The sequence below is a fragment of the Lepisosteus platostomus genome, chromosome 16 (assembly GCF_059453375.1).
Source record: "Lepisosteus platostomus isolate fLepPlt1 chromosome 16, fLepPlt1.hap1, whole genome shotgun sequence".
Lineage (NCBI taxonomy): Eukaryota > Metazoa > Chordata > Actinopteri > Semionotiformes > Lepisosteidae > Lepisosteus > Lepisosteus platostomus.
Genome location: NC_142626.1, coordinates 113,590 through 136,657, shown reverse-complemented (window position 1 = coordinate 136,657; position 23,068 = coordinate 113,590). Strand labels below are relative to the sequence as shown.

Genomic DNA, 23,068 nt, shown 5'->3' with positions numbered 1-23,068 from the left:
GGAGGGGAGAGGGAGAGGAGAGAGGAGGGGAGAGAGTGAATGGGAGAGGAGAGAGGAAAAGACAGATTCCTTCCATCCTTCCAGCAGCGGAGCAGGAGAAAACATGGGAAAAGCAGTGTTCCCAGGAATCTGGGCTCCGTGTCCTTTCCAGGACTGGCTGGGCTGGGGTGGCCCGACTGCCTCGCCCTGCCCACCCCCCCGATCCTGCTGCATCCTGCTCTGGAGCGGCCAGCAGGGTGGGGACAGGAATTCCTGATGTGGGGTTACTGGAATGCAGACCACCTCCGAGTGAGGGATTACTGTGCGAAAACCGGCCCACCAGTTCTCTTGTAATATTGCAGAACACGTATTGTGTGGGGTTTAGTCAGCTAACACTTCAGCAAGTTTATATGATCCTACCCCCCGGGAATCTCCTGGCCTGCAGGGCAGGGACACAGGGATCAGAGCCACTCCGGGTGAAAAGGTGCCCGGCGCAGACTCGAACCCAGAGCCCCCGCAGGGAGGAAAGGTCTTGCAGCTCCAGGGAGCCCAGGTGTGGTGTTTCCCCAGGCTGGGAAGTATTTGCCCCACTGAGGGAGTCGGAGCGTTTTTCTACTATCGCAAAGCGCTGCAGAGGGTGGTGAAGTCCCCAGCTCATCCCCAGGGGCGTGTTCCTGGACATCGAGGATTCCTGCTCTGTGAGAAGCCCAGGTCTATCCTCCAGGACCCCAGTCTCCCCAACCACAATCTGTTCTCTCTACTACCGTCTGGAAAACGCTACCGCAGCTTACAGACAAACACCAACAGATTTCAAAACAGCTTTTTCCCTCAGGCACCCACAGCAGCCACCAGCCGTTACCCAAAGAGCACTGAGAAATAGTCAGGACACTTGAGACTGATACGGTGCGCCTGATACTTCGCCTTCTCAGGATATAAATGACAGTGCTAAATACCTCCTATTCCTACTCCTTGTGTTATGATTGCGTAAATCTGGTAAATTGTCAACTAATTTATTGTATTCTACTCTGTAACCTTAATTCTATCAACTTCTGTCCGACAACCACCGCTGTATGCTGTATTGTTGTGCATTGATAAATAAACCTTGATTGATTGATTGCTTGATTGATTTCAGAAAATTATGTAACTGCAGCGGGGTGGTGCATGCATAGCTGTAGCCTAATTGGCTATCGTTTTTGTCAGACGCTCCTAGAGATATCTAACGCTAGGTTTTTGGTTTGTTAGCCAACTTCGCAAAACAAATACGTGTATCTATGTTTTTCAAAAAGCAAATAAGACACATGAGATGCTACAGGCGTCTTGGGTTTTGAGGAGGACAGCCTGGCTTCCCGAGCACAAGTGGCAGTGCACGCGTTTGCTTGTAGCAGCTCGATACAAGCTCCACCTGCAGGAGCTGAGCATGAAGAGGTTCTAAACTTTCTCCTGTAAACAAATGACAAGTTTGGAATGCATGAATTAAGATAATATTGACGGATAAATGCGAGTGTGCATTTTACAGATAACTATTCAGATATTTTACAGTGCTAAAATACATCCAAAGTATGTATTTGACGTTTTTATTAGCAGACCATTCTTGCAATTAAATCCGCATATCGCGTAGCCAGGAATTGATTTTTGGGTGGGCCTGTGCAAAAGTGGGTGGACTGCTGTTCTGCTGTTCGATTATACCGCTCGAGAATTGCATTGTAAATTGGAGGGGTGCCCCTATGCTGGCAGGACGGTCAGTTAGAGCCCAGGGGTCACTCCCCACTGAGAGCTGGTGTGTGGGGAGAGGACTGGCGCATCATCCATATGTAGTGATAGCCCGCATTTGAAAGCTATGCTGCTGTAAACAGGAAATAAAGCACTTCCTTTTTCTGACGTCATCTGTAAGTGCCCTATCCTTTCTAAGCTACTTCCTGTGCAGAGCGGAAGAGGTTGGCGGAACGTCTTCTCGGTGACACCGTACACAACAGATGCAGCTGGCGGAGTGTCGCCGACAGCAGGACTGTAAGTTTTTTGTAAACAAACATGTCGGGTTTTCAAATTTCTTCGGTTGTTTTGCGGTAAAGACTTGTTATCTAGAGACTGTAATACGCCGCACATCTAATATAAACTGCCTCGAGTAAGGTACTCTCATTCATTCTGTTTGTTTTAGTCTGAAAAAAACGATAGCCTCACGCACATCTGCAGATTGCGACAGTGTCATTAAGGTCAAAAACGATATTAACACGCCTGCATGGACACTCGCTGGGCGGAGTCGAACCCGATATTTCTCCAAAGAAAGCATTTTGTTTGTTTTCTGTAACAGAAACAGCTGCGTGTATCTGAAAACCGCTGAACCCGTGACGTCCTGGTGTGCACCCGGACCTTGCTGTATGTACACGAAGTGTTTCTGCTGTTTAAGGTTTTATTGTTAAAGGTGCCGGATGTAGATCTGTCTGCATGATGTGTCCTCTCTCTGCAGTGTGTGTGTGCGTGCGTGTCCTCACTCTCTCTAGGCTGCATGAGTGTGATAAGTGCTGTGTCCCCTCTCTCCAGGCTGTGTGAGTGTGTTAAGTGCTGTGTCCCCTCTCTCCAGGCTGTGTGAGTGTGTTAAGTGCTGTGTCCCCTCTCTCCAGGCTGTGTGAGTGTGTTAAGTGCCGTGTCCCCTCTCTCCAGGCTGTGTGAGTGTGATAAGTGCTGTGTCCCCTCTCTCCAGGCTGTGTGAGTGTGTTAAGTGCTGTGTCCCCTCTCTCCAGGCTGTGTGAGTGTGTTAAGTGCTGTGTCCCCTCTCTCCAGGCTGCCAGGATGACCATGGAGCTGGATGTCTTTGTGGGGAACACCACCATCATGGACGAGGAGGTCTACCAGCTGTGGCTGGATGGGTACACTGGTGAGTCTCTTACTAGGGGACACTCTGTTAGCATGAGTCCAGTGGGTCACCCTGTCTTTCACACAGTCCCTCTCCCTTCTGCTCCAGTGAGCGATGCTGTAGCCATCAGGATGAAGAGTGGGATTCTGGAGCAGTGTGGAACCACGCAGGACGTCCTGGAGAGCGACACCATGGATCACTACCGTACCTTCCAGATGGCCGAGCGCCTTCTACACAACCCGGCCAAGCTGAGCAACCAGCTGCTGTTCCAGATCCCCCCCCACAGACAGGCCATGCTGATTGAGAGGTACAGACCCCTCCCCCCAGAGACAGGCCATGCTGATTGAGAGGTACAGACCCCTCCCCCCAGAGCCAGGCCATGCTGATTGAGGTACAGACCCCTCCCACCCCAGAGCCTGGCCATGCTGATTGAGGTACAGACCCCTCCCACCCCAGAGACAGGCCATGCTGATTGAGGTACAGACCCCTCCCCCCACAGTCAGACCCCTCACCCCACAGTCAGACCCCTCCCCCCAGAGCCTGGCCATGCTGATTGAGAGGTACAGACCCCTCCCACCCCAGAGACACAGACCCCTCCCCTCAGAGTCAGGCCATGCTGATTGAGAGGTACAGACCCCTCCCACCCCAGAGACACAGACCCCTCCCCTCAGAGTCAGGCCATGCTGATTGAGAGGTACAGACCGCTCCCCCCAGAGCCTGGCCATGCTGATTGAGAGGTACAGACCCCTCCCCCCACAGTCAGACCCCTCCCCCCAGAGCCAGGCTATGCTGATTGAGGTACAGACCCCTCCCCCCACAGTCAGACCGCTCCCCCCAGAGTCAGGCCATGCTGATTGAGAGGTACAGACCCCTCCCCCCAGAGCCAGGCCACGCTGATTGAGAGGTACAGACCCCTCCCCCCAGAGTCAGACCGCTCCCCCCAGAGCCAGGCCATGCTGATTGAGAGGTACAGACCCCTCCCACCCCAGAGACACAGACCCCTCCCCCCAGAGCCTGGCCATGCTGATTGAGAGGTACAGACCCCTCCCCCCAGAGCCAGGCCACGCTGATTGAGAGGTACAGACCCCTCCCCCCAGAGACACAGACCCCTCCCCTCAGAGTCAGGTCATGCTGACTGAGAGATTGAGAGCTACACCCCCCCGCCAGACACACACACAGACGCACTGTGCGATCCACAGATACGCACACGCAGACAGACACACCGTGTTGATCCGGAGGTAAGCGCACACTGTGACGCAGGTACTACGCGTTTGACGAGGCGTTTGTGCGCGAGGTTCTGGGCAAGAAACTGTCCAAGGGCACCAAGAAGGACCTGGACGACGTCAGCGCCAAGACCGGCATCACGCTGAAGAGCTGCCGGCGCCAGGTGTGTGTGTGTGTCTGTGGAGAGTGGGGGGGGGTGTCTGTGGAGAGTGGGGGGTATGTTTGTGGAGAGTGGGGGGGGGTGTGGGGGGGTGTGTTTGTGGAGAGTGGGGGGGGTGTGTGGGGGGGTGTGTTTGTGGAGAGTGGAGGGGGGTGTCTGTGGAGAGTGGGGGGGGTGTTGGGGGTGTCTGTGGAGAGTGGGGTGCATGTTTGCCCTTGGAGAGTGGGGAGGGTGTGGAGAGTTGGGTGCGTGTGTGCCTTTGGAGAGTGGGTGTGGGTGAGTGTGGAGTGGTCACACCGCTGCTGCAGTGACACGCCCCTCCCCTCTCTGCCCCTGACAGTTTGACAACTTCAAGCGGGTGTTCAAGGTGGTGGAGGAGATGAAGGGCCCCCTGGTGGAGAACATCCAGCAGCACTTCCTGCTGTCCGACCGGCTGGCCCGGTGAGTCCCGTGTTCCGTTCCAGTTCTAGAGTTCTGGTCCGGTCCGAGCCGCCTTGGCAGCCTCTCCCTGTCCGTCTGCCTCTCCGCAGGGACTACGCTGCCATCGTCTTCTTCGCCAACAGCCGCTTCGAGACGGGCAAGAAGAAGCTGCAGTATCTCACCTTCGAGGACTTTGCCTTCTGCGCCAGTCAGCTTATCCAGTACTGGACTGTGGGAGCAGTGGGTGAGCAGAGAGTGGTCCCCCAGCCCCCCAGTCCTCCAGCCTCCCAGTCCCCCCAGTCCTCCAGCCTCCCAGTCCCATCAGTACTCCAGCCACCCAGTCCCCCCAGTAATCCAGCCTCCCAGCCTCCCAGCCCCCCAGTCCCCCAGTCCTCCAGCCTCCCAGTCCCCCCAGTCCCCCCAGTCCTCCAGCCTCCCAGCCTCCCAGCCTCCCAGTCCCCCAGCCATCCTGGTACTCCTGTCCTCCAGCCCCCCAGCCTGGGTTGCAGTGCTCTCCAGCTGAACTGCTGATCCTCTCCAGGCTTCAGAGCTGCAGGTTGCAGGAGCTCAGAGGCTGGGAGGCGTGGAGAGAGTTGTAGAGTTGGGGATGAATGTTGGAGGCAGGGAGGCGCGGAGACTGACCAGTGCTGGCTCTTTCTCTCTCAGACTCCATGGTGGAGGACATGGATGTTGATCTGGACAAGGAATTCCTGCAGGATCTGAAGGACCTCAAGATCCTCATCACAGATAAAGACATGCTGGACCAGCACAAGAGGTATTGCCCGTGCGCCCCAAATTACCCCCCCGATTATCCCCGCGGACCCTCGGCTCTCTGTGTCCTGCGTCTGGGACACTGTGGTCAGGCCCGGTGGAACACAGCGTCACTGTGACTGTTCAGAGGGCAGCTGGGTCCCTGCGCGTCCAGTCCAGGAGAGAGGTGGGGTGGTCTGTGTCTCAGACGGGGGTCCGGGGGGAAGGAGGGGGAGGGTCTGTGTTTAATTCTGTGTGCTTGTCCGCCCCAGTCTGGTCTGCACGGCGCTGCGGGGGAAGGTACAGGTGTTCGCGGAGATGGAGGCGAACTTCAAGGTGAGCGCGGGAGGCCGCTGTGGGCGTCTCCCCGGCAGGCACCTGTGATGGTCCTGACCCTCCGAACTCTCTCCCTCCCTCAGAACCTGTCGAGAAGCCTGGTGAACATCGCAGCCAAGCTGATGCACACGAAGGACGCGCGGGATTTGTTCATCGACCTCGTGGAGAAGGTGAAGCTGACCGGCCTGGAGAGGTCCTGCTTGCGCTGGCTGGGCCGTATTGCTCTGTCTGGTACAGGGGCTGGCTGGGCCGTACAGAGGCTGGCTGGGCCGTATTGCTGTCTGGTACAGGGGCTGGCTGGGCCGGATTGCTGTCTGGTACAGGGGCTGGCTGGGCTGTATAGAGGCTGGCTGGGCCGTATTGCTGTCTGGTACAGAGGCTGGCTGGGCCGTATTGCTGTCTGGTACAGAGGCTGGCTGGGCCGTACAGAGGCTGGCTGGGCCGTATTGCTGTCTGGTACAGGGGCTGGCTGGGCCGTATTGCTCTGTCTGGTACAGGGGCTGACTGGGCCGTATTGCTCTGTCTAGTACAGAGGCTGGCAGGTCCATACAGAGGTGTGAGGTGCTGTGCCATACTGTATATAGGACCTGGGTCATATATGGGCTGGGCTGTGTGGGGCTCTGTTACACAGGGGCTGGGCTGTGTAGGGGTTGTACACTGACTCTTGCTCTTTGTCTTAGTTCATCGAGCCGTGTCGCTCGGACAGGTGGATTTTGAACGATGTCCGAGTCTTCCTGACTCAGTACACCAACTCTGCACGCGCCCTCGATGCCTTCAGGTGAGGTTCTGTAGAACAGGGTGAGCTCTCCTCTCTCCCCCCTCTTCCTGTCCTGAGGTTTGAATCGTATGAAAAGTCTTTTTTAATTGTAGTTGTAGCTGCTTGCCTGTTGTTTTGTTCTGTTGGATCTTAATGAAACCTGTATCGGGCCGAGATGTGCTGCCGGGTTTGGCCACCAGATGGCGCTGTTGGCCTGCTTGGCTTCTTTCATGCACAAGGAATCTGACTTGTGTCCCTGGTGTCCTGACTCCTCCGCAGGCACCAGGCCATCTGGGAGCGGTACATGGGCGTCATGAAGAGCTGCATCCTGAAGATGTACCATGAGTAGCGCCTGGCTGGCGCCCCTGCCCTGTCCCTCCTGCCCTGTCCCTCCTGCCCCCTCTCTGCAGAGCCCAGGCCCGGGACAGGAGCGTGCTGTGTCTGCTGGACACCAGTGGAGTGGGGTGTGTCCGCTGGAGACGCGAGACAGGAGGACAAGGGAGCCTCTCGCCTGGTTTTCCCTGGGACTCTTCAGGAGACGGGGGCTGGGATTCTGGGACTGAGGAGCCGCTGAGGTCCTGCCGTTAGCTCCTCTTCCTCTCTCCCGGGACCCCAGGGGGCGGTTTTCCCAGAGGCGTGAGCGTTCATACAGCTCTTCTGGGAGGGACCGCCGGGACATCGGAAGCCGTCTACATGTAGATGTGCAGCTGGAGAAGCAGGCTCTCCCCCTGGATCTGAAACAAGTTCACTGACTAATCGAGGGCCACTAGGGGGCGATATGGACCTGTGTGCTGAGTAGCCAGTGAGAGGGAACACCTGCGCACAAGACCTGCTATTTTATCTGTTTTTATTCCTAATTTAAATAAAACTCTTTAAGCACATGAAAGGTGTGTAGTTTTTGGAAGGGTGGAATTATGTCAGGGCTCTGGTCAAGTGGGAGTGTTTACAGCTCCTTACTGTTTTATCTTCATCTGTTCTTTGTGTTGTTTACCTGGGGGTCAGTCTCTCTCTCTCTCTCTCTCTCTCTCTCCCCCTTGTCAGTGGGTGTGTAGTGTCCAGTCCCTCTCTGTCCCTGCAGTGAGTGTGTAGTGTGCAGTCCCTCTTGCTCTCTGCAGTGAGTGTGTAGTGTTCAGTATATCTCTCTCTCTGCAGTGAGTGTGTAGTGTCCTGTCCCTCTCTCTCTGCAGTGAGTGTGTAGTGTTCAGTCCCTCTCGCTCTCTGCAGTGAGTGTGTAGTGTCCAGTCCCTCTCGCTCTCTGCAGTGAGTGTGTAGTGTCCGGTATATCTCTCTCTCTGCAGTCAGTGTGTAGTGTCCAGTCCCTCTATCTCTCTGCAGTGAGTGTGTAGTGTTCAGTCCCTCTCTCCCTTGTCAGTGAGTGTGTAGTGTTCAGTCCCTCTCTCCCTCGTCAGTGAGTGTGTAGTGTCCTGTCCCTCTCTATCTCTGCAGTGGGTGTGTAGTGTCCAGTCCCTCTCTATCTCTGCAGTGGGTGTGTAGTGTCCAGTCCCTCTCTCTCTGCAGTGAGTGTGTAGTGTTCAGTCCCTCTATCTCTCTGCAGTGAGTGTGTAGTGCCCAGTATATCTCTCTCTCAGCAGTGAGTGTGTAGTGTCCAGTCCCTCTCTCCCTCGTCAGTGAGTGTGTAGTGTCCTGTCCCTCTCTCTCTCTGCAGTGGGTGTGTAGTGTCCAGTCCCTCTCTCTGCAGTGAGTGTGTAGTGTTCAGTCCCTCTCTCTCTCTGCAGTGGGTGTGTAGTGTCCAGTCCCTCTCTCTCTCTGCAGTGGGTGTGTAGTGTCCAGTCCCTCTCTCTCTCTGCAGTGGGTGTGTAGTGTCCAGTCCCTCTCTCTCTCTGCAGTGGGTGTGTAGTGTCCAGTCCCTCTCTCTCTGCAGTGGGTGTGAAGTGTTCAGTCCCTCTCCTCTATGATGGCTCCCAGAAGGGTTGGGCTTGCATGCGTGTTGCAAAGCAGTGTGATCCACTCAGGGTTTTCCCAGCGGCAGGCGGTGCCGGGGGTCTCGTTCCTGTGACTGAGTTTCGGTGAGCCTGGTGCAGACGCGTGTGTTTGCTTTCCGGCGGGGGGAGAGCCCCTCCCCCACAGCAGCTGTCCCGGGACGCCTGGGGCTGGGGGCGACAGCAGTGCTTGGTTTACAGCCGTGTCAAAATGCCTTTTGGTTGTTCTTTTGTAGTGAAGACAGATCAGGTACATGTCTCCACCGGGGCTCAAAGACACTCGTTCCCACCCCCCTCCACCCACCACCCACCACACACACCAATGACCTACAGCCGAGTGCCGGTCTCTCACGCAGGGAGGGGAAACTTGTACACCTCTCAAGGAAACGAAGCCCGTCTCAGTTTCACGTACAGCAAGCAGTACACACTGAAAGCACAACAGTGATGCTAAACATCCGCTGTCGGTAAACATCTGGAGAGATCTTATTCCAGAGCTGCACACACACACGCACGCACGCACGCACGCACGCACGCACGCACGCACGCACGCACGCACACACGCACACGATCAGACAGACAGACAGACACGATCAGACAGACACACACACGATCAGACAGACAGACAGACAGACAGACAGACACACACACGATCAGACAGACAGACAGACACACACACACATGATCAGACAGACAGACAGACAGACACACACACACACATGATCAGACAGACACACACACACACATGATCAGACAGACACACACACACACACACACACACACACACACACACACACACGATCAGACAGACAGACACACAGACACATGATCAGACAGACAGACAGACAGACACACACACACACACATGATCAGACAGACAGACACACACACACACACACACACACACACACACACACACGCTGCCGAGAGGCTCGGCCGCTGCTGTTTCCCTGACACGAGAGACAGGATGTCAGGTTGGCATTGTGACAGCGCTAACCTCAAGTCCGACTCCACGTCACGTCTCTCCTCTCCGCTGGCCGCAGGTTGGGCAGTGCTGAGCTGCTGCAGGCATCAAGTTGCTCTGTCGGTTACTGTGGGACAAACGGATGTTGAAGCTCGGAGTTAGTGTAGGGATAATGACCAGAGACTCTCCTGGGCACATGGGAGGGGCCCGCTGGCATCGGGAACAGAGGCTACAAGGGACCTGATACCAGTATTCAGAATCCTCCGGTGTCAGATTTGGGAATCCCTGGTGGAACACAAGCCAGATAACCAGAGGACACCGGTGTAGGGAAGTAGATGTAGCACTGGTTACAAGGGGGGGTGTCTTTACACAAAGGGTTGTGGGAGTCTGGAACTGGGGCCTAGGCTCACGGAGCACCAGTTTACAGGGCTGTACAGAGCAGGCAGAGATTTTGCAGCCACAATGTGTCCACATCCAGGCCCACTCCCCCAGACTAGGAGAGGAGCAGGGGGCTGGTCGGGGGCTACTCAGAGACTGGTCGGGGGACTGGTCGGGGGGCTGGTCAGGAACTGGTCTGAGGCTGGTCGGGGGCTGGTCAGGGACTGGTCTGAGGCTGGTCAGGGACTGGTCTGGGACTGGTCGGGGGACTGGTCAGCGACTGGTCAGGGACTGGTCTGGGACTGGTCAGGGACTGGTCTGGGACTGGTCGGGGGCTGGTTGGGGGCTGGTCGGGGGCAGAAAAGAGGGAGGTGGGGTACAAGCTGGGCCTGGCATGCCGGGCGGCCTGGTGGAGCTGTGGTCAGTATTGCTGCCTTACAGTGCTGGGGTGCTGTGTGAGTGGAGTTTGCATGTTCTCCCAGGGCTCTGGTTTCCTGTGTGCATGTGTCTGCCTGGTGCTGGCCTTGATGTACCCCACCTTGATCCCCCTGCGTACAGGACAGACCACGGCTCCCCTGCAACCCTGAACTGGGTGAAGCAGTTGGAAACTGGGTGGATGGACAGGCGCTGATGTGACCCCCTCTCCCCTCCGAGACCCTTCTCCCAGCTGCAGACCTGCGTCTGCGTCAGCTGTGCTTAGTTTTGTGCCGAAGTTGCTCAATAGATTCTATCCTGCACCGACAGCAGGCGCCTGGGGCAGAGGATGCCAGGATCACGGGTCCGAATCCTGGGAGGCGGGCACTACTGAGTGGGGCGTTTCTCTGCTTGGCCCAGTGGACACCCAGCTGTATAATTGGGTCTCCTGATCACTGGTGTCAATAAGAATTCGATCTCTGTAGAGAATGAAGAGAGGAAGATGGGGTGTCCTGGCCCCCCCGTCCTGTGCACGAACTGAGCCCGCGCGGACAGTGGTGTGTGTGTGTGTGTGTGTGTGTGCCGGTGCTGCGGCGCGGCCAGTCTCTGTGCGGTCGTGTCACATTCCTGCGGCGCTCTCTGGGTCTATAAATAGTGCAGCCTCGGGCTCCAGGGGGGTGGGAGGGGCGGCGATTCCACCCCCAGCAGCTGCGGGGGGGAGGGGGTTAAGTGAGACCAGGTGTGGGGTTCTGGGAGCGGGCCGGCGCTCGCTGGCTCCCCACCAGGAATCTGCAGCCTCGGGGCTCTGCGGGGGGGTGGGGGTGAGGGGGCAGGGCTCTCCGCTCTTGCGGCGCCGCCTCCCGGCCATGCGCTCAGAGCTCAGCGTGGGGCTGGACATGAGCACACTGCTGCTGCGCCGAGACAGAGGCCCGTCACGTCCGCGCAGCCTGCCTGTGAGTACCTCCGCGCCGGCCCGGGTCCCCGCTTACGGTTACGCCGCCGGCTCTGCGTTTTGGGAAAGGGGGTCTCTGCAGGGTGTGGGAGGCGCCCAGGGGGCGGGATGGCTGTGGTTTGTGAGGTTGGCGTTCCGCTGGAGCCAGATGGGCAGGCTCTGGGCTGGGCTGAGTCAGAACCGGGAAGTTCTGCTGGATGGATGGCAGATTTGTTTTGTTGCTGCTGCTAGTCTGTGAAGCAGTAGAAACCTTCTGCTCAATGTGAAAGTGAAAAGAAAGTAGTAAAGAGGATCTTGGCTGATGGCTCTAACCTCTAAACTTTAACTGCTAGTTCTAACAAGTCCTCAGATGTTAGCTCTTCTGTCCACACAAGAGCTAGTAATCACAAGATTAATCTTATACTGTACATAGACTCCACAGGGACTACGAGAGTCTAGAGCCTGTGACTGGGCTGTGTCAGTGTCCTGGACTCCACAGGGACTAGAGGAGTCTAGAGCCCTGTGACTGGGCTGTGTCAGTGTCCTGGACTCCACAGGGACTAGAGGAGTCTATAGCTCTGTGACTGGGCTGTGACAGTGTGCTGGACTCTACAGGGACTAGAAGAGTCTAGAGCTCTGTGACTGGGTTGTGTCAGTGTGCTGGACTCCACAGGGACTAGAAGAGTCTAGAGCCTGTGACTGGGCTGTGTCAGTGTGCTGGACTCTACAGGGACTAGAAGAGTCTAGAGCCCTGTGACTGGGCTGTGTCAGTTTGCTGGACTCCACAGGGACTAGAAGAGTCTAGAGCCTGTGACTGGGCTGTGTCAGTGTGTCCACAGGGACTAGAAGAGTCTAGAGCCCTGTGACTGGGCTGTGTCAGTTTGCTGGACTCCACAGGGACTAGAAGAGTCTAGAGCCCTGTGACTGGGCTGTGTCAGTGTCCTGGACTCCACAGGGACTAGAGGAGTCTAGAGCCTGTGACTGGGCTGTGTCAGTGTGCTGGACTCCACAGGGACTAGAGGAGTCTAGAGCCCTGTGACTGGGCTGTGTCAGTGTGCTGGACTCCGCAGGGACTAGAAGAGTCTAGAGCCCTGTGACTGGGCTGTGTCAGTGTGCTGGACTCCACAGGGACTAGAGGAGTCTAGAGCCCTGTGACTGGGCTGTGTCAGTGTCCTGGACTCCACAGGGACTAGAGGAGTCTAGAGCCTGTGACTGGGCTGTGTCAGTGTATTGAAGGAGATGAACTGCTAGAATGCTGTGAACCTTGTTGAAGAGGGTGAAGACAGAGGAAAGTGTTGAAGCAGGGTGGAGCTGAGCTCCAGGGCTGCCTTCTCGTGATGTGATAGATGTCACGCTTGCCTGCTCTGATGCAGACACCCCCTCTCTGTCTGCAGACGGCGCTCACTGCTCTCTGGCCCTGTATTTTTAGCAGAGGTTGTGGGGAAGCAGAGAGCAGGCAGCAGGCAGGACAGTTCCCCAGTCTACTGCACTGGTCCTCCAGATGAATTACTGTAACACAACCGGGTTCCCTAGCAGGTCATCTTTTTGTAGGGCATCCCAAGAAATGGACACAAACACATCCCTCGACTACAAAAGTAACAGGCGGGGGTTGTCGTAATTAAACTTCCTCTCGTAACCCTCACAAACAGTAACTAACCAGGCAAGTAAGTTGCATATCAGCTTCAAACACACAGATCCGATTGGTCATGTGACTGAGGGTGGCAGGTCAGACCCCACAGCTTTCTGGGGAATGTAGTTCAGGTCAGAGCTGCTGTTCCCTCACATCCAATATCTGCTAAACAGCTGAATTTCTAAGCAGGGTGGCATGGGCCAGCCAGTGGTCTTCATGATGACAACAGAACAGGAGACACTTCTTTGCACAAAGGGTGGTGTGAGTCTGTAACCTGCTGTCCACACTGTTAAAGCTGATACCCTTTTGAGTAACGTCCGGACTAGATCCTCAGATCAGTTTGCCAGGGAGCAGCCAAACGAGCTCAGCAAGAGGCCAGATGGCTCCTGTGTCTCTGCTCTTCTGCACACCTGCAGGCTCCCACTGTGTGGCCTCCAGCGAGGAGGGGGACTTGCTCCCAGGCTGAGCACTGTTTGATCACAGCGTACTGGGGGTGGTCAGCCTGGGGGGCACTTGAACTGCAGGGAGGAGCCCTGGGTGGGGGGGTTGGGTACTGGGCCATGTGGAGCACCAGTTTCCCACCCCCACAGCCTCTGGAATGATCAGGGTTGATGTTCTGTGTTGGCCTGCCTGTGCAGACGCTGCTCTGAATAAGGGGCCCAGTTTGCAGTGTGAGGCACCTGGTTCTGAATAGACATTCAAGAGAGTTCTGCAGCTGGCAAAACCTGAAGTGGATCAGACTGCTGCTCACCGGGAGTCTGATTGTCAGTCCCGAGACACAGAGAGATTGGAAGTGCAACTGAGCTTCAGACAGCCTTCGCGCTGAGCCCGAGCAGACGGGGCGGTCTGGCCCTGCGCGCTGAGCCCGAGCAGAGGGGGCGGTCTGGGCCTGCGCGCTGAGCCCAAGCAGACGGGGCGGTCTGGCCCTGCGCGCTGAGCCCGAGCAGACGGGTGCGGTCTGGGCCTGCGCACTGAGCCCGAGCAGACGGGTGCGGTCTGGGCCTGCGCGCTGAGCCCAAGCAGACAGCACAGGCAGGGGAGCTCATTCCAGCTCCCCAGATGAAAGGGCTGAAGCAGCAGGCAGGCAGGGCTGCAATTTGGTGTAATAAGGTGCTTGGGAAACAGCCTGTTTCTCCTCAGGGGAAATTACAGGGTCTTGGCTCTACAGTGGGACTAGCCCAGGACCAACAGCTGGGTGTTGCTGTCAGTTCCACAGACTGTCCTGTCCCTCCCTCTCCTCCTGTCTCCCTCTCTGTTTTTCTGTGTCCTGATCTCTGCATCTCTCTCTTTGTCTGCACATCTCTCTCTCCCCTCTGTCCTCTCAGTCCCTCTGTCCCTCAGGACACACACAGATGGACCTGTGCTGTTCTGAGGGCAGAGGGAGAGGATTAAATACTGCGTGACAGAAAGGCACTGCTCTGGGTTCCATCCTGCCTGCTCTGTGAATGAGCACAAGTTGTTTTTGCAGTAGCTTGGACTCACGAATTTATATATATATTTCCATGCACATTTTTGACATTGTTTTGTGTTTTCATCCTGCGGTTCTCAGCCCAGCTGTGTAAATGGTGGCACAGGGAGGGATCAAGTCTGAGGTCAGGAGTGAAAAATTTGGCAAAACAAGCCTGGCTGTTTTAATATTTGAAATGTAAATGCAGTGGGTGTGTGTCAGTGTTGAATTACAGTGTGTGAAAGTGTTGATGTAAGTGTGAGTGTGTATCAGTGTTGGTGTGTGTGTGAGAGAATGTGTATTTACTGGAACACCAGAGTTTCAGTGAGGCTGCCAGACAGATTGGAGAAAAGTTACAAGCTGTTTTTTAAAAAACACAGTGAGACATTGAAACTTTAACAACCAGAAAATTGTTTAGGAAAACATCAAAGAGAGATGGAGGAGAGAAGGAGTTCTCACACGCTGGTGAAGGAGAGAGATTGCATAGACTGGCCTGCTTGTGGATCAGACAGAATGTCTCAGTGTGTCTTAGTCTCAGTGTCTGCCCATTTGGCTCAGTCTGGCACAGTGTCTTTCAGTGTCTGTCTGTCTTAATGTGTCTCAGAGTGTTTCAAAGTGCCTCAGCGTGTTTCAGAGTGTCTCAGTGTGTCTCAGTCTCTCTCAGAGTGTCTCAGTCTCTCTCAGAGTGTCTCAGAGTGTCTCAGAGTGTCTCAGTGAGTCTCAGTGAGTCTCAGAGTGTCTCAATCTGTCTCAATCTGTCTCAGTGTCTCAGTGTGTCTCAGTGATTCTCAGTGTGTCTCAGAGTGTCTCAGAGTCTCTCAGTCTGTCTCAGTCTGTCTCAGTGATTCTCAGTGTGTCTCAGTGTGTCTCAGAGTGTCTCAGAGTGTCTCAGTGTGTCTCAGTGTGTCTCAGAGTGTCTCAGAGTGTCTCAGAGTGTCTCAGTGATTCTCAGTGATTCTCAGAGTGTCTCAGAGTGTCTCAGAGTGTCTCAGAGTGTCTCAGTGATTCTCAGTGTCTCAGTCTCTCCATCTTTCTTCCAGGACTCCAGAAGTTGCTCCGTGGTGCTGACCTCTCCCAGTCCTGGCCTGTGTGCAGACCATGAGACCTCTGTGGGTCGTGCTGCTGACTTGTGCTCTGCACACAGCTATTTCACAGGAGCCCTCTGAATCTGACGCCTTCACGGTGAGGAGAAAGCTGCTCCCCAGCCTGTTTGTGAAGTACATTTGCCTCTGTTGTTCATTTGTGATTGAAGTGTGAAACTGTTCATTCTTAAACTTTAACACTATTGTTTTCTAAGTTCTTTCTCTCCTCTCTCTCCCCCCTCTCTCCTCTCTTCCTCTCTCTCCTCTCCCTCTGTCGGAGCAGGAATGCACTGATGGGTACCAGTGGGATGCCCAGACTCTGCACTGTAAAGGTAAGCGCAGGCCCCAGTCTGAGCCTCACAGTCTCAGCAGGCTTGTAAAGACTCTGCTACCTGGTCCTCCGGGTCACCGCCCTCCTCTTCCTCAGATATAAACGAGTGCGAGACGATCCCGGACGCCTGCAAGGGGGAGATGAAGTGTTTTAATCACTATGGAGGCTATCTGTGCCTCCCTCGCTCAGCCTCAGTCATCGCCAACAACGAGGTCAACGCCGGGGCGGGTGATCCCAGCCAATCACCAGCCAGCCTGCCGGCCGCTGGCCACACCCCCTTCAACCCCTGTTCCCTCGGTTACGAACCCCAGGGAGACACCTGTGCTGGTGAGCTTTGCTCTCTATGTGTGTGTCTGTGTGTGTTTGTACTGTCTGTGTGTGTCTGTGTGTCTCTCTGTACTGTCGGTGTGTTAGAGCATCTTTCTGTGGGTCTGTATTGTCTGTACTGTCTGTGTGTGTCTGTACTGTCTGTGTGTGTCTGTGTGTCGCTCTGTACTGTCTGTGTGTGTCTGTGTGTCTGTATGTGTCTGTGTGTCTCTCTGTACTGTCGGTGTGTTCGAGCATCTTTCTGTGGGTCTGTATTGTCTGTACTGTCTGTGTGTGTGACTGTGTGTGTCTGTGTGTCGCTCTGTACTCTGTGTGTGTGACTGTGTGCCTGTACCATCTGTGTGTCTCTCTGTACTGTTGGTGTGTTAGAGCATCTTTCTGTGGGTCTGTATTGTCTGTACTGTCTGTGTGTGTGACTGTGTGTCTGTGTGTCTCTCTGTACTGTCGGTGTGTTAGAGCATCTTTCTGTGGGTCTGTATTGTCTGTACTGTCTGTGTGTGTGACTGTGTGTGTCTGTACTGTCTGTGTGTGTGACTGTGTGCCTGTACCATCTGTGTGTCTCTCTGTACTGTCGGTGTGTTAAAGCATCTTTCTGTGAGTCTGTATTCCTTCAAGTCTGCATGCTATTCCATTCTTTGAGTCTGTCCCCCAGTCTGTTTCTCCAGTGTGATGTGGGAAAATGAGCTCCGGAGCGAGGATCTCTCGTGTACCAGCTGACTGGCCACGCTGCTGGGACCCTGTAAATGCAGAGTGGACATGTGTGAGCGGCAGGCCAGCCTGCGCCGGACCTGGGCTGTGCTGAGGGATCGGGGGAAGAGAGGGGGCGTCACAGGCTGCTAACTGCACTGTCTTTGTGTGGCCAGACGTGGACGAGTGTGAGCAGGACCTGCACGACTGCCAGCCCAGCCAGCTGTGCATCAACACCGCCGGCTCCTTCACCTGCCAGTGTCCGGATGGGTACCGCAAGATCGGCACCGAGTGCGTGGGTATGTCTCCGGGCGCAACGTGCCGGGCACATGGCGTTCTGGGGTTCCTGGTTCCAGTCACGCTGGCATCGATGCACCGCCGCAGGCCAGAATATTTTATGGGCTGAGATAATCAAATGTGTTAAATGACCTCCTCTATGTCCTGAGCGAGAAGCCAGCAGGCAGAAGATCAAGCATGTTCCGGGTCTTGTGGAGTTCAGAGGTGTCCGACCGCGACAGGACTGACCTGTGCTGCTCTCTCTCGCAGACATTGACGAGTGTCGGTACCGGTACTGCCAGCACCGCTGCGTGAACTCGCCGGGCTCCTTCTCCTGCCAGTGTGAGCCCGGCTTCCAGCTGGCGGGGAACAACCGCTCCTGCGTGGGTGAGCGAGGCGCACTGTACTCTACACCATATAAACCATATAGACCATATACACCATATACTATTCACACTGCCCGTTATTCTACACCATTTAGACCATATACTATACACACTGCACTGTACTCTACACCATATACACCATATAGACCATATAGACCATATACTATACACACTGCCCGTTATTCTACACTATATAGACCATATACTATACACACTGCACTGTACTCTACACCATATAGACCATATTTACCATTTAAACGATATACCGTACACACTGCACTGTACACCATATAGAATACACACTGCACTGTACTCTGTACTCTCTACTATCTACTCTGTGCAGATGTGGACGAGTGTGACATGGGTGCCCCCTGTCAGCAGCGCTGTTATAACACCTATGGGACCTTCGCCTGCCGCTGTGAGCAGGGCTACGAGCTGGGAGAGGATGGCTTCGCCTGCAATGGTACGAGACACCTATATGCTGTGACCTATAACCTTAGTCACCTATACGCTGTGACCTATAACCTGGGTCACTTATATAGTCAACCTGAGTGACCTGTACACTGAGACAATGCACACCGAAACAGCTTCAGTATATATTGAGAGAAATATACGGAGTCACTTATAACCTAAGAAAGTACCTGTGCACTAAGACACATATATACTGAGGTATATATACACTCATGTATCTATACTGAGACACCTATACGCTGCGAGTCCTATACACTGAGACATCTATACACATGAGACATATGTATATATATTCACTGAGTCACCTATACGCCGAGAGACCTGAGGTACTTATACACTAGCACACCTGTACAGGAAGCACTCTCACCTGGCAGCACACATGCACACAGACACAGGAGTGACACAGCCAGCCGCCTCCATGACCTCCCACTGACCTCTGACCTCTCCTCTTGCCCGCTGCAGACATCGACGAGTGCAGCTACTCCAGCTACCTGTGCCAGTACCGCTGTGTGAACGAGCCCGGCCGCTTCTCCTGCGTCTGCCCAGAGGGGTACCAGCTGCTGGGCACCCGGCTGTGCCAGGGTGAGGCCCGGCCCGCGGTGCGGAGTGGTCCCGCTGGTGACCCAGGGCCCTGTCTGCTGCAGCGCTAACGCCTGCCTTCCTCCTCCCCTGACCCTGCAGACATCAACGAGTGCGAGACGGGGGCTCACCAGTGCAGCGAATCCCAGACCTGCGTCAACATCCACGGGGGCTACCAGTGTGTGGAGACAAACCGCTGCCAGGAGCCCTACGTCCAGGTGTCGGACAAGTAGGTGCCGGCCAGGCCCACGGGCTCGTGTGGGGGGAGATCGCCCTCTGCTGGCTGGTGATCGCCCTGTCTGTCGCTCCCTGCAGCCGCTGCGTGTGCCCGGTGACGAAGCCGGGGTGCCGGGAGCTGCCCTTCTCCATCGTCCACCGGTACATGAGCATCATGTCTGACCGCTCCGTCCCCTCCGACATCTTCCAGATCCAGGCCACCAGCGTCTACCCCGGCGCCTACAACACCTTCCGCATTCGCTCCGGAGACGAGCAGGGGGACTTCTACATCCGGGTGAGCAACTACAGTGACCGCAGTGACCATAGCAACCGTAGTGACCCTGGAGATCGTGGTGACCCAACACACAGCGCACCTTGATGCGTGGACACGAGCTGCATACACACACAGGCACAATATACACACATCATACAGGCACACAAACACATTTGTTTTCCTATTTCTCGTACTCTGCAGGAATGAACTCTGAGCACTTTCAGAAACTTGGACGGCTTCACGTTGTCTGTCGGGAGTTTTTCTGAAATTCTGTCCCCACATTTCATCTCCTCCGCGCTGCCAGACACAATCCCTCTAATCTCATCGGAATGCTGGGAATGTCCAACTACACATTTGGGATAGCATTCCACAGTAATCCTGACAGGGATTGAGTATCGGGATTTAAAGGAACAGGACACTCCAGCGCTGCTCCGGCTCATTTCTGCTCTCCTCCCCCTCCAGCAAATCAACAACATTAGCGCCATGCTGGTGCTGGCCCGCGCTGTGACCGGGCCCCGCGAGTTCGTCCTGGACCTGGAGATGATCTCCGTCAACCCCCTGATGAGCTACCAGACCAGCTCCGCACTGCGGCTGGCCGTCTACGTGGGGCCCTACGCCTTCTAGAGAGAGCCCCCCCTCCTCATCCCAGACACCACTACAGCTGCTGTCCACTCTGGGTTCGCCGGACACTGACCCCCTCCCGGCCCACCTCCGAACCGCTCCCTCTGACCTCGACGCTGTCCTGCCGGCCCAGGAGTGGGCAGTGGGTTTCTCCTGGTCCTGCAGAGCCACATTGGGTCACTCAGCTCGTAACGACCTCATTCAGTCAGTTAGTGACTTAATTGGCCTTAAACCGCTTCGAAGTCCTTAATCATTGACGAGTGTGCACTCGCTATAAAATCCCACAGGGTTGGACTCTCCTTGTTGACGAATAGATTCAAACCCTTTTCCAAATCCGAGCCAGACAGATGTGGGTTTGCATTAGTTTCTCTTTTTTTGTATTTACTGCCTTTTTGTGTTTTTTTTTATTAAAGAAGAAGGACATATATAAATGTACGTATTTGATTATTATTTTTTAAAATGTTCATTATAAGATCAAGTTTATGGGGCCTCAAGATATGAAGGATTTGTGTAGGAAAAAAAAGGCAAAAAAATAATAAAATTGGAAAACCTGGAGTGTGAGTGTTCCTGTGTCTGTAGGGGGCGCTGTCTCTCAGCCTGTCGGGTTTCTGTGTGTCTGTAGGGGGCGCTATCTCTCCCAGACCGTCTATGCCGTTCATCTTGAATGAGGGCCATGACGATAATTACTGCTACAGTATGTGCTGGATTAGGGTCAGTACCCCAGCCCCTCTGAGGGGAGAGGGGAGATCTCTGCTGGTGTCTCAGGCACCTGTGCACCTTTCTGAATCCCCCAGCCTCTCTCGGCCGTCTATAGATAGAACAGAGAACATCTCACTTCACACGCTGTTCTGAAGACACGCTGTTCTGTGCGGGGGAGGAGGGGGCAGCAGCTCAAGACTGCCATTCAGAACCAGAGGGAGAGAGTCGCGTGTTTGGCTTCATATCAGCAGAAATAGTACCGCCACACAAAATGAGATTTTCCTACATGCAGTCTACATTCCCCCTTACACAATCTTCTTATTACAGCAAAAACATTCTCCACACGTGGTCGGCCAGGGAACGCACAAACAGGCACACAGCGGTCAGCTCACACAGGTGTGGGGACGACGCCACGGTCAACAGCACCGGGTGTGAGCTGCTAAAGCTCTGTCAGCAGCAGGAAGATCACTAACAGACCCTCTCCGGGAAGAATGGTGGTAGACCTGGACACTCCTCTGTGATGCAGTAGCTCCTCTCTCTGGCCACAGTCAGATAAAACTGGACCTCAAGAAGCTCTCCCTGACCCAGCCCAGCCAGCTGTACCGACAGGCTACAGACAACCAGAAAAATACCAGCTCTGACCACAGGAGGGCAGTATTTGACACCAAAAACCCAGCTGGAGAGAGCAGAGGGATCTACAGCTCCTGCCCACTGAAACTGTAACCTAATAAACCACTGATCTGATTCCTTTCGCCACGCGTGCTGCCAGCCCCCCGCCCCTATAGTCCCAGGATGTCCCAGCTGCTCAGCTCGGACTGCCTGCTCCCTCTCACACGTCCCTGCCAGCGGCCACATGCAGCACATTCACACTACACTGCAGAGCAGGTTGTAAACGCTTTTAAAGTAACTGCAACAAACTGCAGTTGAACATCACAGGAACAGCAGCTCCTGCTCTCTTACCTCATCGCCATGTGTGAAACCTTCATACTGACCTGTATGCTATCTCCTGCAGCTTCATCCTCACAACTAGGCTGCACAACCAGAATCGTGTGGGAGTGCATCACCAGTGCATCACACAAGTTCCCAGCCCTGCTGTTGGGACTGATCGTCCAGGTTCCTTCGCGAGATGGCAGGATGGGACCCTGGGAACACAAGGCTGCACACGTGTTTCGTAGCTCTTCCTGTTTGTGCTCATGTGTCGTTGCGTAAACGAACGAGCCCTCACCCGGCTCTCGTCCTCCTGGTCACACTAAGCTGCGGGCAGGACCGATGGCGATGACACAGACTCACACACGGATGACAGGACCAGCCCACACAGCCGCTGTTCCCCTGCGAGAGAGGCTCACACTCACACGCTGTCCCTCTCGCACATGCAGGGTGTACACATGCCCACGCACTCACACACGCGGGGACGCTGTGTCCTGGCCTGGCGCCCCAGCCTGTGGCGCTCCCTGGCACCAGGACCTGGCAACAGGCCGGCACAGGATGGGGCAGCGTGGGCAGATCATTGTGCAAATTCCTGACACCAACTACAGGGAGAAGCCTGGAATTCTGGGATTGGGACAGTTCCTCTGTGGGACTTGGCTGAACCTGGACCCAAAACAGTGCGGAGGTTTTCCTCAGGAGACCCCCTGTCCTGACCTGGGGACAGGTGTCCAGCGCAGGCGCGGCGGGGCTGTGAGAGACAGCATTGCTTGCCCAGGTGGAATCAGTGAGAAGACGAGACCTCCCTGTTGACTGCACTCCAGGCTGCACGTTCCTCCATTCTGCTCTGCACCAGGACTCAGTGGGTCTCAGCGGCTGGAGAGCAAGGTCTGTAACCTGTGGCTCTATACACCCCCTTCAAGGCAAATTCGTTCCTTATTGCTGGGCTGCACCATTTTCTCTTAAATGACCAGAACACCTGCGCGCGTGTGTGTGTATATCCAGACTTAGACCCCATTCCCACGTAAGCAGCCAATCCGAACACTGATCTGCTCCAGTGGGATACCTGGAATGAGGAACTGTGCTTCGAGGGGGCGGGAGCTGGAGGCCCAGGACAGGACTGGAGCAGCTCGTGAGCCTGCCCCTGCCCTGTCTCCGTCCGTCCCTGTCCGGGGTCTGTGCCTGTGTGTGGGGGGCCGGGACACTGCCAGGTTTTAATCAGGACTTTTCCATTGATCGCTGTGCAACACTGCTTTTAAAATTGGGTTTGACTGCTGTGGGCTGCCGCAGGTCCAGGAGCAGTGCTCTTTCTCCGAGAAGCTTTCTCTCTCACCATCCCGTCCTCCCGCCCGCAGAGCCAGTGCGTAGATGCGGTTACTAGGCTACGGCGATCCTGTTGCTAGGGACGCGTGGGCGGCTGAGAGGATGGGAGAGCATGCTGGAAAGGGATGGAGAGAGTGAGGGAGAAGGAGGCAAGGAGCTCGGCTTCATGAGCTCTGTTCCCCTGGACACAGACCCCACGGCAGGCGTGGGCAGTCCGGGGTCTGTGTGTTTGTGCCTAACCCCAGCCGCAGCACGACTGGTTGATAATTAAACCTGTGTTGCCAAAATGATTATTCTGGGGGATGGGGGGATCAGCACAGCAACAAGGCCTTGGGTTAGATTCTGGCTCAGAGCACATTCCGTGTGGAGTTAGCATGGTCTCCACATGGCTATGTGGAAACTATTCTTTACACGCTGTCCTTACCACCCCCATCCCTGTTAACAGTGATCTAATCATGTGTCTGTGCGTGTGCGTGTCTGTCTGTCTTTGTGTGTGTTTGTCTGTCTGCCTGCCTGTGTGCATTCTGCATGAGTGTGCGTCTGTGTGAGTGTGTGCAAAAGGCCAGTGGTTCTCTCTGTAGGGTGTTCCTGCTCTGTGCTCTTTGTCAATCAGATCGAGTCCATGTTGGAAAAGGAACTGAGTCTCTTTAGTCTTCTTCTAATGTCATCAAAAGGACTTAGGACTCAAGTTTTA

The 23,068-nt window shown here is 55.1% G+C and overlaps 2 protein-coding genes and 1 long non-coding RNA gene across 5 annotated transcripts; 2 read left to right on the top strand and 1 right to left on the bottom strand.

Annotated features, from left to right (window-relative positions):
* The first annotated feature begins 1,887 nt into the window (after nucleotides 1–1,887).
* fibpa (fibroblast growth factor (acidic) intracellular binding protein a) lies at nucleotides 1,888–7,363 on the top strand. Of its 2 annotated transcripts, XM_088609138.1 has the most exons (12): nucleotides 1,888–1,986; nucleotides 2,288–2,352; nucleotides 2,758–2,851; nucleotides 2,939–3,137; nucleotides 4,091–4,217; nucleotides 4,555–4,655; nucleotides 4,745–4,878; nucleotides 5,301–5,409; nucleotides 5,657–5,720; nucleotides 5,804–5,890; nucleotides 6,401–6,498; nucleotides 6,757–7,363. In XM_088609138.1, exons 3-12 carry the CDS (start codon nucleotides 2,767–2,769, stop codon nucleotides 6,824–6,826), a joined length of 1,074 nt encoding a protein of 357 aa, XP_088465264.1. In that variant the 5' UTR covers nucleotides 1,888–1,986; nucleotides 2,288–2,352; nucleotides 2,758–2,766; the 3' UTR covers nucleotides 6,827–7,363. The 2 variants fall into 2 exon arrangements, with proteins under 2 accessions (XP_088465264.1, XP_088465265.1); XM_088609139.1 differs by lacking the exon at nucleotides 2,288–2,352 and having other exon boundaries at nucleotides 1,933–1,986.
* On the bottom strand, nucleotides 7,357–21,503 carry LOC148646482 (uncharacterized). Of its 2 annotated transcripts, none has more exons than XR_015927767.1 (3): nucleotides 21,120–21,503; nucleotides 9,412–9,505; nucleotides 7,357–8,588 (listed from the first exon to the last, which is right to left on the bottom strand). It is a non-coding gene; the product is annotated as an uncharacterized LOC148646482 (long non-coding RNA). The 2 variants fall into 2 exon arrangements; XR_015927766.1 differs by lacking the exon at nucleotides 21,120–21,503 and adding an exon at nucleotides 15,653–15,719.
* Nucleotides 10,944–19,983, top strand: efemp2a (EGF-like fibulin extracellular matrix protein 2a). The gene is made up of 11 exons (XM_088609137.1): nucleotides 10,944–11,123; nucleotides 15,219–15,360; nucleotides 15,544–15,592; nucleotides 15,688–15,918; nucleotides 16,782–16,904; nucleotides 17,152–17,268; nucleotides 17,611–17,730; nucleotides 18,201–18,320; nucleotides 18,420–18,546; nucleotides 18,633–18,828; nucleotides 19,270–19,983. Exons 2-11 carry the CDS (start codon nucleotides 15,277–15,279, stop codon nucleotides 19,429–19,431), a joined length of 1,329 nt encoding a protein of 442 aa, XP_088465263.1. The 5' UTR covers nucleotides 10,944–11,123; nucleotides 15,219–15,276; the 3' UTR covers nucleotides 19,432–19,983.
* Nucleotides 21,504–23,068: the final 1,565 nt, after the last annotated feature.

What these genes read in the sequence shown, in the direction of transcription:
- efemp2a (XM_088609137.1), top strand. Translation starts at nt 15,277, where the DNA reads ATGAGACCTCTGTGGGTCGTGCTGCTGACTTGTGCTCTGCACACAGCT. An exon ending in TACGTCCAGGTGTCGGACAA is followed by an intron (nt 18,547 to 18,632) that starts GTAGGTGCCGGC and finishes CGCTCCCTGCAG; the next exon opens with CCGCTGCGTGTGCCCGGTGA. An exon ending in AGGGGGACTTCTACATCCGG is followed by an intron (nt 18,829 to 19,269) that starts GTGAGCAACTAC and finishes CTCCCCCTCCAG; the next exon opens with CAAATCAACAACATTAGCGC.
- fibpa (XM_088609138.1), top strand. Translation starts at nt 2,767, where the DNA reads ATGACCATGGAGCTGGATGTCTTTGTGGGGAACACCACCATCATGGAC. An exon ending in CTGTCCGACCGGCTGGCCCG is followed by an intron (nt 4,656 to 4,744) that starts GTGAGTCCCGTG and finishes GCCTCTCCGCAG; the next exon opens with GGACTACGCTGCCATCGTCT. An exon ending in CGCGCCCTCGATGCCTTCAG is followed by an intron (nt 6,499 to 6,756) that starts GTGAGGTTCTGT and finishes ACTCCTCCGCAG; the next exon opens with GCACCAGGCCATCTGGGAGC.